The sequence below is a fragment of the Lasiodiplodia theobromae genome (assembly GCF_012971845.1).
Source record: "Lasiodiplodia theobromae strain AM2As chromosome Unknown scaffold_27, whole genome shotgun sequence".
Taxonomy (NCBI): domain Eukaryota; kingdom Fungi; phylum Ascomycota; class Dothideomycetes; order Botryosphaeriales; family Botryosphaeriaceae; genus Lasiodiplodia; species Lasiodiplodia theobromae.
The window spans coordinates 535,255-548,433 of record NW_023336477.1 but is presented as its reverse complement, the minus strand read 5'-3'; the positions used below and the strand labels follow the sequence as shown (position 1 = coordinate 548,433).

Sequence of the window (13,179 nt, the reverse complement as noted above, 5' to 3'; positions counted from 1 at the left end):
GGTACTCGAATCGAAGCAGGAGCGTGCCGCTGATGCGTGAGATATGCGGTACTTAATATTTGGAATGTGCAATCCATCTACGTCTGACCTGCGTCAAAACGTTACGATTACGAGCAGGATGGTAGATGAGGGGGTGGAGGCATGAAACCTTATTATTCTGAATCCAGAAACGTGGATAAAGGCTTTTCCCTACCATACTTGCCGTTAAAGCGGCAATGAGAAAGTTATCGATCAGTAACGCTGGAGTCGCAAATCTTTTCTCTCGGTAAGGTGGTCAGCTAATCATCGACGCGAACCGCGAGGCTTGAGCAAATGTACAACTTCTATTAGGCTCTTTTCTACGGGGCAAATGAGGGAGATCTTTGCGCAATTACAACAATGAGGTAGTACAGATACGAGCACTATAAGGTCCAATGACATCGATATCCACATTTACAGAGGGACTATGAGATACGTGGCTGATCGGCGATAAGCATATGATGTAACAATCCTCGTAAATAGCCGTTGATGCAGGAGCAATTTTGGTACCCTGCGTTGGCTTCCGAAAGTAAGGTGCTTTTGAGCTGAGAATGAGAGGGCGCAAATGCACGCCAAAGGGAGTGCGGCTGAAAGAAATCCTGAAAGCCAGGTGATCCGTAGCCAAGAGTCCAGTCGGGATGGTTCGTTGGCTGTTTTTGGCCCAGTGAATCTGATAGTCCGAACCATCAGCTGAGTGTGGGGCCGCACCTCCAACAGGAAACCGATCAACCCAGACAGCGTCCAGCCACCTTGTCATCTCCCTTGGACTTTCAGTATTTCAGGAGAGCTCACCATTCGATATATCGCCTTCCAATTGTTCAAATCATTCTGAATTGACTGGAGTAGAAAATCATCATGCCTTCAAGAATAGCGCCTCATACCTCTACAAGCCTCATCGAAACCTCTTTCAAGTAAGGTATCCGACTAGGTAATTGGCGCAATGCTAACAGTACACCGATAAGGCCCGAAGATGTCGTGATAGCCGTTATCGGAGTTACGGGCTCCGGGAAAAGCACATTTGCGTCCATGTGTAGCGGCATTCCTACGCGTGAGAAGCACAGCGACGGCCTCCACTCATGTTTGCCGCCTGATCCAATCGCTCCCACACTGTTACTAACTCAGAGAAGCTACGTCATCGGTGACGGTCCACACGACGCAAATCGGAGATCGCACCGTCCATCTCCTGGATACGCCCGGCTTTAACGACTCGTCAAGGACAGATGAAGCTGTTCTTCATGAGCTGGTGTTTTGGCTACTATCCGCCCATGAGCTGGGTATCCGGTTGAATGGTGTGGTCTACCTTCATTCCATCGAGGGCAGCAGGGTGTGCGGAAGCCATCGCCGCGGCCTGGACATGTTCAAGGCTCTGATCGGCGAAGAGGCGTATCCCGGCGTCGTCATGGCCAGCTCCATGTGGAACCGAGCGAAGCCCTCCGAAGCCGAAGCAAGACAGGGACAACTCACCGGCATGACTGGGTGCTGGGGCGACCTGATTGCCGGCGGGGCCCGGGTGATGAAGCTGGGCAGCAACGCGCAGCAAGCTCGGAACATTGTCCAGCACTTCATCGACCAGGACCTCGTGATGAAACTTAGCATCCAACATCAGCTGCTCGACTTGCAGCTTGAGCTGCGGCAGACTGATGCAGGTAAAGTCCTGAATGCGCAGCTTTCCGAGGAGCTCCAAAGGCTGCAGCGCAGGATGGAAGAAGTCGAGAGACAGCTTGACGCTTCACCCAAGAAGCACGATGGTGAGTGTGTCTTGGAGATGGATGACGAGTTGGCAGACCTGGAAAAAGCATCTCTGGATACGCAACGGGCCATTGAGAAGTTGAACGCGCCCGGGAATTCTTGGGTTTCAGAGTGGTGCTCGAATGTGCGCGCCGAGCTGGAGGATATGAGTCTCATCAACGGTCAAACTGTCCAAAGAGATGCACTTGGAGAAGTCGAAAGGGTCGAAGATCAGCACAAACTGATGGATAAACAAGATGGAGGAATCTGTTTGGCACACAACGACAGCCAGCCCCGGGGGAAGTCTGGCCTTGGTGCGGCAATCGTGCATGCCTCGGGAAAGCAACGGTCTACACCAATCGACAAGGAGGATAGAATGTCTATGACAGCCGGGGTGCCAACGGTTGTAGCAGAAGCGGCGGGTGCTGTTGCTGCTGTTGGAGCTGTTTCGACTTTGATTCCGGCAGGGGCAGCCTGCAACGTCATGTAGAGAGCATTGTTACAATGGATCTGAGTTACTGGGCGTTTTCATATTTTATCGTTCGTTCGGCGTGGGCGTGAGATTTCCCACTGATAGACGATAGCCACAATTGAAGGCACCCCGGGAAAATACAGCTGTTCAAGACTAAATCTCCCTCGCCCCCCATGTCAAATAATCACACTCTAAATTCTCCAGCGAGATTCGCTCCATTTTATCTCTGGCTTGAGTTTCGTACATCCTGTTGAAGCTAGCGCTTACCTCCCTTCCAGATTGGAAAGTTGGGCTGACGTTAGCTGCCCCGCACAAAAACGCCAATTACTCCTTCCTCGCGAAGAAACATTCGGCAATTGGCGGACTTAGCAAGGGTTAGTAATGCTAAACTCCACCGATGAGGGGCAGCTCCACACATAAAATGTTGACAACGCAACATGACTGCCCATCCACACGCCGCCCCAATTGTGCAATCTTGACTCTACAGAAAAGGAACCTTCACCATGGCCCGCTCCACGCTGCTCGAGAATGGCACAGTCATCTCTTTCGATGACGCCAGCCAATCCCTGAAAGTGCTCCACAACACATCGATGCTCGTGACCGGGACCCGCATCGCCGCTATATTCGACAGCAACACCTCAAACCCACCCGACATCCCGAAGGATGTAGAAAGAGTAGACGCGACGAACAAGATCATCTCCCCCGGCTTCGTCGACACGCACCGCCATGGCTGGCAAACGCAATTCCGTACTCTAGCGCCCAACACGACGCTGGCCGAGTACTTCTACCGCTACGGGCAATACACGCAGGCCAAAACCGTCTTCACGCCGTCGGACATCTACTACGGCCAGCTGGCCGGCATCTACGAAGCCCTCAACGCCGGCGTGACATCCATCCTCGAGCACGCGCACGGCACCTTCAGCCCCGAAGCATCCGCCGCCTCGCTGCAGGCCTCGCTCGACAGCGGCGTGCGCATGTGGTGGTGCTACGGCTTCAGCGCCTTCGACGACGCCGCCATCGCCGACTTCCGCACGCAAGCCGCCTCGCACCCGTCGCTCGCCCTCAACCCGGACAGCCTGGTGCAGTACGGCATGGCATACGACGGCTGGGCCTCCGCGTCCGCCACCGAAATCGACTCCGTCGTCGCGCTGGCCCGCGACCCGACCTGCAACGTCGCAGCCTTCACGACGCACACGATCGGCGGCCCCTGGCACTTCGACAACGGGCCCGTCGCCCTCACCTCCAAAACCCCCGCGGCGGCGGACTTCGTCGCGTCCGCGCCCTTCCCCATCGTCTTCTCGCACGGCTCGTTCCTCACGCCCGCGGATGCCGCGTTGTTGAGGCAACACGACCGCCACGTCTCCATCACGCCCGAGAGCGAGATGCACTACGGCCACGACCACCCGGCCACCGCGCACGTCATGGACCAGGCGGCGCTGGGCGTGGACACGCACTTCACCTTCTCGTCCGACATCCTGACGCAGACGCGGCTGTGGCTGCAGACGACGCGCCGCGGCGCGTACCGCCGCACGCTGGAGGGGTGGGCGATTCCGACGACGAATCCGATGAGCGTGCGGCAGGCGTTTCTGCTGGCGACGCGGAATGGCGGGTTGGCGCTCAGGCGCGACGATGTGGGGGTGGTGAAGACGGGCGCGGTGGCGGATCTGGTGCTGTTTGATGGCGGGAGCCCGAATATGCTGGGGTGGGCGGACGCGGTGGCGGCGGTGGTGTTGCATGCGAATGTGGGGGATATCAAGGACGTTATGGTGGGGGGCGAGTGGCGGAAGAGGGATGGGGTGTTGGTGACGAAGCAGGATAGGAGGGAGGTCGAGGAGAAGTTTTTGGAGTCTGCGAAGCGCATTCAGAAGATCTGGAAGGATACGCCGTTGCCGGTTGTCGAGGGCGAGTGGCGGCCTGGCATCAGGTTTGAGAAGACGGAGGAGCAGAATGTGGTGAGGGGGGAGGGGACGGGATATTGAGGGTTGTCTTCGACTTCATGTTGGATCGATTGGACTAGCCGCGCGGAGAGAGGCTTTCACCAATTTCGATTTGCCACAGTACCATAGGCCGTCCATTGCCATCGCGTATTAGTTCTGGACCATTCAGAGAAATAATGAATTGTACTACCAGTGAAAAGCGGGAAAATATTCTATCCGTTCGACATGAACGAGGCCCTGATGCGAACTTCTTGCCATAAACGAAGGGAGAGCCAATGAAGCATAACTCTATCCGAGATCAAGCAAGTCAAGCATCCTTATTCAGTTAAAGTGTCTCTGGAAGACGAGTCAAATTTATGCCTAAATTACGCCGGAGCGCACAGACTCCCTATTGTACAGAAATGCCGTTGAACATACGCTTACATTACTCGCCGGATCTCGTATCGATACCAAATGATGAACCGGGCGTTAGAAAGCCTGAGCCGCATCCTTCCGTCGCGTAGATCTACCAACCAGGATTGGTTACTTCTATCCTCTACAACTCATGTGTCTCACGATACTACTCATGTATATATAACGCCAGCCGTACCCCTTTGTACCAAGACGTCTTCTTCCATCAGAACCCTTGTGCTACTCCAACACCAGTCGCCATGCATTTCTCATCCGTCATCTCACTTTGCCTCCTGGCACTGGGCCATGGTGCCGCAGCTCAGTACTCCCTGTCGCAAGGCAACAGGAATTGCGCTCCTGGTGGTGCCATTGCCTGCCAGAACAAGGGCCAATACTGCGTTGTCGCTACAGACACTGGGTACGTCATCGCCACACACCGTTCTACGATCATTGCTAATAATCGCGAGTAGGTACGCCGAGATGTGCGCTGTGTCGTGTGCAGCAAGCAGCACTTGTGCATCTGAGTGCAGGAAGCGGGGGAAAGCAGCCAACTGCGTAGTCAATGGGTAAGCCTTTCTCATCCCTCCGTCATTGAAAATTCCCTGCTGATATTGAGTGCCATAGCAACTGGAAATGTGTTTGCTCTTGAAAGGGGTTTGGGATGCGCTCGTAGAGGGACGGGCAACGGAGCTCGTGTTGGTTGAAGGAATAATGCCGAGGTTGATGTCGATGGAGCAGTTGTCATGTTTGTGGCAACCAACTGAAATGAGTGAATGAATATGTTGGAGGTTGAAGAGCGATATTGATAAATAACCAAACCAAAAATGGATTCAATCTCTGGGAATTAGAAAAGCTGGATCCTCTCCCGTGGACCTTGCAGAAACAGTTGGCACAGATCGTCATCTTCAATCTCCGAACGGGCTGCAGCGTTTTCCCGTGTTAGTCCAATCCCTCGACGCACATATCCGCCAGGCCGTCCTTCACACCTCTCCAGAATCAGAAACGCGACATTGCTGGGTGACCTTTGGCTCCTCATGTCTCTCTCCTGCATGGAAGCTAAAATAGCCAGAGGTCCTCCTCTGCTGGCGGCCTGCTGGAAAGAGCTCTGAAACTCGTCGCGATCCATGAGTTGGTCCATAGCCTCCTTGGTCGAGAACAGCAGGAGACACACGACTTCTCTCCGAGAAAACGGCCACCAATTGTTTTGGTCAAGTGTGACTGTGCAAACAAAACGCTCCTTTCCAGTCTGGTCATCGAGAAAGAGATTGCACTTGACCGGTGAAAATGAACCATGTTTTTTTAGGCGTGCGGGACGAATGTGACCCTCAATGGTAAGATTTGAACCATCGAGCACGCTCCCGAATTGGCTTCCATCAATTCCGAGCTTCATATGATGACCGATGAGGCGAATGTGTGATTTGATGAATGCATTGTGCAGAGGGAAAGCCACCCCCGCGTTAATCGATGCCCAAGAGAAAGAAGGAGCCTGATATTTCTTTGGTGTGGGATCGCGGATTCCACTGTTCCTCCTCCAGAGTAAGCCTACTTCGAGTTGAAACGACCATATGCCAGCAAAGTATTCGCTTTTGACGTGGTCATGGCAAACCTCGGCGATGCCCGACAAAGCTGGGAGTCTGTCTTCCGAGTTTGACAACAGGCGCGACGAATATCGTGGAACAATTGACCGGTACCATTGGCTGATCGCCTCGAATTCATTCAATTTCTGATTTGCAGCCGAAGAGTCGGATACGGCATTTATCATCCGTGAGATGCTAGAAGACGCTTGAGGGTGATCCCATTCGTTGAGCCCGTCTTCGGTCAAGAAGCACTTCCGGCAATTCCACAACATTTGATCATGGGAGTAGTGTAGCACTCGGGGCGATAGAAGTGCTTCTTGGTAAGTCCATCCGCGATTTCTTAATGGACTTTTGCGGAGCGGGTCCATGGAATATGAATCAGAGATGTCCATGAAGTATAAATAGCTTCCTCCGCGCTCGGAATTCGTGTCTGGAACTGCAACAAATCTGTGGTTCTTTTTGCGCTGACGCAAAACATCCTCACTTCGTTGATTGAAGCATCCACCACGTGCATCCTCGCAAGCATCGGCAGCGATCGTTAGATAGGAGTTCGCGTATATCGCCCCCATTTTTGGGAGCTCCCTACGCTTATCCTCGTCGTTGTCTTGCGAGATGCATAGAGCATCAACCCAAAGGTAGCGAATTTCCAGCCTCTGCACTATGCGTATGGCATCCCGGATGGTCTGTGGCAGATTGTCCTGAGGTATTGACCGTTCTGTGCGTTCTTTCAAATTCCCCTCTGTTGTCACGTACTGACCTCCGCGAGGGGGCCATCTGTAACTGAGAGTGGCATACGGTTGCATGAAGTCAATATTCGCCACGAGCCTCACTTCAGTTGATTCTGTTCCGTATGGTTTGGTGTCGATGAGTCGCGACGGAACTGTGTTCAATGAGCGTTCCTTGAAGATGGGATGCGGGCAGCATTCTTTGTGATTCCCAACACAGCTTTCCAGCCATTGAAGTGCTTGTCGGAAACTTTCGTCGGATGATGTTGTCGATAACTCTTTCCAGGCCGATATTTGAAACTCATTGCGTGTTGCATCGCCTGTATCAAAGAGTAAAAAATCAGCAAAAGGCATTCCTGTCGTTAAAATTATGTCTTCACGTTCCCGCGGAGATTCTAAAGGATGATACATGTAAATGCCGTACCTTCTTTGACAAAGACTCCAATTCCATCAAGGGAACTTCCGATGGAATCTCCAGTTGCAGTTTCTATCTTCAGAGACCGTGCAATAGACGTCATTGCATTTAGACGGCCAGGCAAAGGCTTCTGACGTAGTGACAGGAATATCGCCCCCAGATTGTGGATATCATTCATGGGTGGATTCCTGCTGAGGTACCTGTATATCAACCCACACAGTCCGCAGTAGAAAGCCTTTTTCCTGAGCTGTTTTCCATTTGATGCGCACTGAAATCGGCTTGAGGCTGCTAGTAAGGGCAGGGAAATATTCTTGCAGGAGTCGCAGAGAACTGGGTCGTCACGTTTACGAGTTTTATAGTTTGTCATTGTGGTAGAAAGAAAATATCGGAATGCTAAAAAAAAAAGACTGATACGAACGACAGACAGTTGAACGAATGGAAAATCCTATGCTTCTTAACATATCCCGCCGTTCGAACACGTCAGCTTAGCTCTTCTTCCCTTGCGACAAGCACTAACTATATGCGTATTTGGCCCCCACTTGTCTAAACCCTGATCAGTCTGATCGCTGATAACAACGGCAAGACTTCCGCTATTGCATCGGTAGATTTACTCATTTCGGTTTGGATGGCGCGGAGACCCCACCGCGGCAGCCTTGTTGGTGAGCTAAAGGGTCGAAAGCTTGCTTGCTGCTGCCTGCACCGCTTCGAGCCGCCCGTGCGAGTGACTGCAAATGGAGTCGCAACCACTGAGGACTGGCACATGCAGCTGATGCTGGGTCATGTTCAGGAATGGTGCTGTGTTGGCTGCGTTTTTATCCCGCGCCATAGCCTTGCGGCACGTCCCGTCATTGACCCCAGCCTCGGTACGCTGCTAACGCCTCTTCTTGGCTCTGCTCCGATCACGCACCTCAAGCTTGCACTCAGCCTGCAATGCCCCCAGGGCCCCCTTGTATCTTACCGGCCTCAGAAAATGGTGAGACGGCTTTAATTCATTCCGAAGAGTATCGCGCGATACCGTGGTTGGTAGCACGCGTCGATGTGTCCCAAATCTGTCTGGGGACGATAAGGTTCCCAGTTTCCCAACAGTGTGTTTCCAATGTTTCTCCTCAGCCGGTCTACAGAACTCCCATTAGGCTCACGGCATCTCGTTTATGTACTGGGGAAAAATACATAAAATGTAGGGAACATCGCCAGCGCCAAGTCGTACGACTTAGTTCTTGAAAAGCGATTGCACGTAGCCCTAATCCGTAGTCGAAAGAAAGCGAGTCTGTGTTTACGCAATCCCTGAGCCTAACATCTGATATTCTGCCGATCGCTATTGTCTGTACATGTTAGTATAGACTTTTCGGCTTACGGTAGTAGTACATGCCTACGTTGTCATCTTGTGCCAGTAGAGCATGAGGCTAACAGCGCTTAAGTTCTGCTGCTAACTCGATAGCAGTAGGAAAATAACCTGCTTGTATGGTGTGGACTTGAGTACGTCGACATTGCAGTCCCTTTGAATAAGGTAAACAGCAATAAAGAATGGAAACGGTATTGAGCAAATAAATTTAAAGAACGCAAACTGATGTTAACTACTAGCCAGTAGTAGTAACATGCCAGTTTCAAACGAGCGAAGGTAAACCTGATCAAGAAAGGACAATGCTGCGGTAGCCACGAAGGAGCAAACCGAGAAAACAGAATAAACAATGAGCAAGCCATTGGCCTCAAGGCAAGACACGTCAGGCGGGGCGGATGGTCGGAATTTTCATTCGAAAATGTCCTTCCCACCGTGCCTTGTTCCACACTGGACTGTAGTACCTTGCCCCGAAGCCTTCCAGTCCTCAAAGGTATAGTCGACCGCCAAGCTGGGGCCCTCATAGCCGTTGGCCACAGAATGGCCAACCAAAGCCTTTGCGCCGTCCAAGACTTCAAACTTCCGGTTCTGATAGCTCGCAAGCGTTTCGATTGCGTTTCCGACCGCCTCGTTCAAAATTGGGTCATGGTCTCTCGAGGCCGCTTCGAGCTGTGGTAGATTATCGTCTTTAACCTCCTCAAGCTCCATCTTAGCGAATTGTTGCTGCTGGGGCTTGGTCGCCTTGAATGTTGTCGTCAGGGCATCAGTCAAACTCTTGACATCCGCAAGGAGTTTGTCCAGATTCGACTTTCCGTGAACTGCCCACTGGAACTTCTTCCTGAAGGACATGGTCTTTTGTCGGTTCACTGCCGCGTTCTGCATGAACTGGCGAAGATTCATGTACTTTTGGTCCAGATCACGATCGGGATCGTAGACGGCGGTGGCAGTGAGCGTAGTGATGTACTTCTTCGATGCATCGTCGATCTTTTCGAAAAGATTGTTGATCTGCCCCAGCGTCCTTTCAGCGAAGCGGACATCCTCAGCCGATTCCCAAACACCGGCTGGTAGAGCACGCGCCTCAGTGAAGGTCTCCGTGAGCCCCACGGCGTCGCCCCATCGGAGAACTCTCAGTCGGCAAATTTCAAGCTCCAGTTGGGCCGACTGGAAATCGATCCCAAAATCCTTCCCGGTCTGAACGTGCTCAAACCATTGGACAGCAGTGCTAAACAAGCCGGCAAGGCAGACGACGCCGATACCGAGTTCTGCAGCCTCTGCCATTTTGTTTTGGGGAGCGGGGAGGGTGAAGGTCAGAAGTCTTTTGAACACGGGTAAAGACAAAGTCCAAATTCTGTGATCATCATCATTGACGGAGAGGGGAAGACTCCACTAAAGACCTTAAACTAGGGGAAATTACCAAATAGGATCTCTTCCGCGATTCCCCGTCCAAACAGGACCTCTAGTGTCTAAACAGGACCTCTTGCATCGTTTGGGTCGCCAGCTGGATTATTTAGCGATATTAAATTGCTAGTATAAGGCGGTGTAGCCCCAGCGAGGCGGCGGAAGCCCTAATACTATGGTGTTGAGGCGGCGTAAGCCTTAGTAAGGCTGATAATACCGTAATCCTCGCTCTAGTAAGTAACCCGATAAGCGACCCACGTAATTTTCTAGTCGCGTAGGTAGCGCGGTTAGCCCAGGCAGCCCACGCGTAGCTCCAGCCAGATAAGGCAAACAAAAAATGCGCACGGTGCAATAGGTTCTATTTAGGACGCCAGATGTCCTGTTTGGTAATTTCCCCCTTGAAATATGTCAATAAGACTTTTCTCTTACCAGTATTGCAGTAAACGGGATTCCGCGATATCACACCTCCGATGATTGGGGGCCTCATCCCGTAAGCCAGCCTTATTCCGGCAGGCCGGAACCCCCACCATTTATTTCCAGATCCTCGTAGTGAGGCTGCCACTCAACCACCGATCTGTATTAGCGCTGACATTATTCCTGTGGGCTGTCACGCAAGGCGTATCCTGCACACTCGATGATATGCGTCTTGATTGGCTATTTTACCCTGTTCACGCTGCCAACTGCCAAATTTGGACAACAATGCATACATGAGAAATGCTGACTGATACCCATCAATGTAGGTAATTAGTGGGGTATTTTCACACCGCACAATCGGGGAACAATCTCAGTGAGCTCAAGGCTGAGGTCTGTCACTGCACGAATTTCTGGTCCCAATTTTGCTTCATTCGCATGTTCTGACCGTTTAATCTTGCCCTCAACACACCGTGTATCGCTATGGCTCTCCAGGGAGGCTCAAGGAATTTCACTGGAATTGATATCGTGAACCAGAGTGGTACACAGAACGTGCACATGGGTGACTTAGTTCGTAAGTATCTTCGTAGACAAAAGGTATGTTGTGCTTAATGTTCTCAGATGTTCATGCAGCCGGAGATGAGCTGTGGTCCAAGATCAAATCTTGGATTTTCATGCCCAACTTTGCGCTGGACCAAACCAGTCTATACAACCGGACCCAAAACGAGAGGAAAGAAAAATTCACGGGACAGTGGCTGTTGCAAAGCGCTGATCTCACTCGATGGAAGGAAACTCCTAACTCTGTGATGTGGCTGCGCGGAAAGAGTAAGCTCGACTAGACTTGATATCAGGCAAATTACTAAAACGTATAGTGGGATGTGGCAAGACAATGCTTTGGTAACATTTCCAAGTTCCCAACTTGGGGAAGTGCTGACAGCAATTCAGCTCCTCAGTCGCTAGACAGTTGATATATGAGCGCTCCAACCGTGCTAGTGTCACTGTGGCTCATTACTACGTGACTATTACCGATCCTCGGACCCAAGGCTTCGACACTTTGTTGAGAAGTCTTATCTATCAGATTGGAGCGTCGACTGAAATCACGCGAAAGATGGCCGAGAAGTACTACAACAATGCGGGTCGAGGCAATCGAGAACCGTACCTCGACGAACTATATGACCTCCTCAAAGACCTTCTGACACTACAGCGGTCTGTCTTCATCATTATTGATGCATTGGATGAAAGTAAAGAGCTGGACATCACACTGGAATTCATCGAGACGCTGGTTCATTGGAACATTACCGGGGTACATCTGCTTCTAAGCAGCCGGGAGCTTCCATCTATTCAGCACATCCTCCCCACTCTCAGACCTTTAGCGGAGCTCTTCTTCATGGAAGTAGGAAACGCCCAAGTCAAGCTAGACATAGAACGTTATCTAAGGAAAGAGCTTGAGAGAAGCAGGAGGATGTGGTCTGAAAAAGATAAGCAGCGGATTATACATGACCTTGTGAAAAGCTCAGAGGGAATGTATGGATCTACTTCCCCCCGTCTGTCTGTAATCACACTAACCATCTCTACAGCTTCCGCTACATTTCCGTTCCTATCTCCGATATCAGACGCTGTCGAAATTCGAAGGAACTCTACCATGTCCTGGACACCCTTCCGAAAACGTTGAACGGGACATACGAAAGCTTCTTACGCACGATTCGATTGGATGATCAAGAGAGAGCCAAACGAATCCTTGAATCGGTTACGCTCTCCAGAAGGTCCCTCACATTGGCCGAATTGGCCCACACGATCCCGGTCAACTCACGCACAGAGCCGTACTTTGATGAGTCGGTCCGACTGTGTGATCCCACGGATATCCTCGATATCTGTGGCCCTTTGATTGTGTTTGAGGACTTTTCTGAACTTGAAAATTCATGGGAAGATATAGCCCTCGACACTGATCGAGTTGCTCAGGAGTTGTCTGGAAAGGTTCTTCCTTCCACATCATCCAAGATACGTCTTGCTCATTCAAGTGTCAAAGAGTATCTTCTTAGCGAAACCATCAAGGAAAGCTCAGCGAACTTCTTCAGCATCGTTGAGAACGATGCGACCTTGACGATGGCTGAAAATTTGCTCGCGTACGGAGTGCATGTTGGTACGCGCGCATCTTCGGTCACAAAGGACTCAGTTCTTAACACGGAATGGCCACTTTTTCAGTACGCGGTTGATAATTGGTATTTCCACGCAGACGAGGCCAAGGAGTTTCACCAGTCCAGGATCGAATCTCTGTTACTTGAGATCACGCATTCGGCTCCCCACGCTTACCGCTCCATGACATATCCTCAGCCTCCCACGCCGTTCAATCCATTGTTACCGCCAGAGTCGCTCCACCAGAAACCTGGCACTCGAAACAAGCGTCATCGACAAGTAGGCCCTTGCAGTGCTTGTAAGCAACTGAAGCTTGGGGATCTCAAGAACCCACAGCGTCACCACTGGAACTTCCAACAGCTTCGAGTCTCGGCCGGTTCTGGCTGTTCCTTGTGTATTTTGATTTTGAATTCACTTGTGTATCAATGGATTTCAAGACGGTCTCATCAGTGGCCCACTCGAACAGACTCGGAGACGACCAAGGCAGAGATTACTGCAAGCAAAGCTATTGCATTAAAAGCAGAATCTTCTAGCATTATCCTTTACTGCGATCCTACTCGAGATCCATTCCTAGTAGTTCAATGCGCCCATTTGATTGGGAGGCTGAGCCTCGAGTATTCAGGTAGGTTATTATGGGAG

The 13,179-nt window shown here is 51.4% G+C and overlaps 4 protein-coding genes across 4 annotated transcripts; 3 read left to right on the top strand and 1 right to left on the bottom strand.

Annotated features, from left to right (window-relative positions):
- Positions 1–1,044: 1,044 nt before the first annotated feature.
- Positions 1,045–2,236, top strand: LTHEOB_8588 (uncharacterized protein; the record flags this gene model as incomplete). The annotated part of the gene is made up of 2 exons (XM_035518081.1): positions 1,045–1,096; positions 1,146–2,236. The coding sequence occupies 2 exons, from the start codon at positions 1,045–1,047 to the stop codon at positions 2,234–2,236; spliced, it is 1,143 nt and encodes a 380-aa protein (XP_035370294.1).
- A 485-nt stretch (positions 2,237–2,721) lies between these two features.
- LTHEOB_8587 (Amidohydrolase) lies at positions 2,722–4,197 on the top strand (the record flags this gene model as incomplete). Its single annotated transcript, XM_035518080.1, has 1 exon — positions 2,722–4,197. The coding sequence occupies one exon, from the start codon at positions 2,722–2,724 to the stop codon at positions 4,195–4,197; it is 1,476 nt and encodes a 491-aa protein (XP_035370293.1).
- A 4,812-nt stretch (positions 4,198–9,009) lies between these two features.
- LTHEOB_8586 (uncharacterized protein) lies at positions 9,010–9,876 on the bottom strand (the record flags this gene model as incomplete). The annotated part of the gene is made up of 1 exon (XM_035518079.1): positions 9,010–9,876. One exon carries the CDS (start codon positions 9,874–9,876, stop codon positions 9,010–9,012), a length of 867 nt encoding a protein of 288 aa, XP_035370292.1.
- A 1,014-nt stretch (positions 9,877–10,890) lies between these two features.
- Positions 10,891–12,620, top strand: LTHEOB_8585 (uncharacterized protein; the record flags this gene model as incomplete). Its single annotated transcript, XM_035518078.1, has 6 exons — positions 10,891–10,981; positions 11,029–11,232; positions 11,280–11,304; positions 11,353–11,931; positions 11,985–12,547; positions 12,610–12,620. 6 exons carry the CDS (start codon positions 10,891–10,893, stop codon positions 12,618–12,620), a joined length of 1,473 nt encoding a protein of 490 aa, XP_035370291.1.
- Positions 12,621–13,179: the final 559 nt, after the last annotated feature.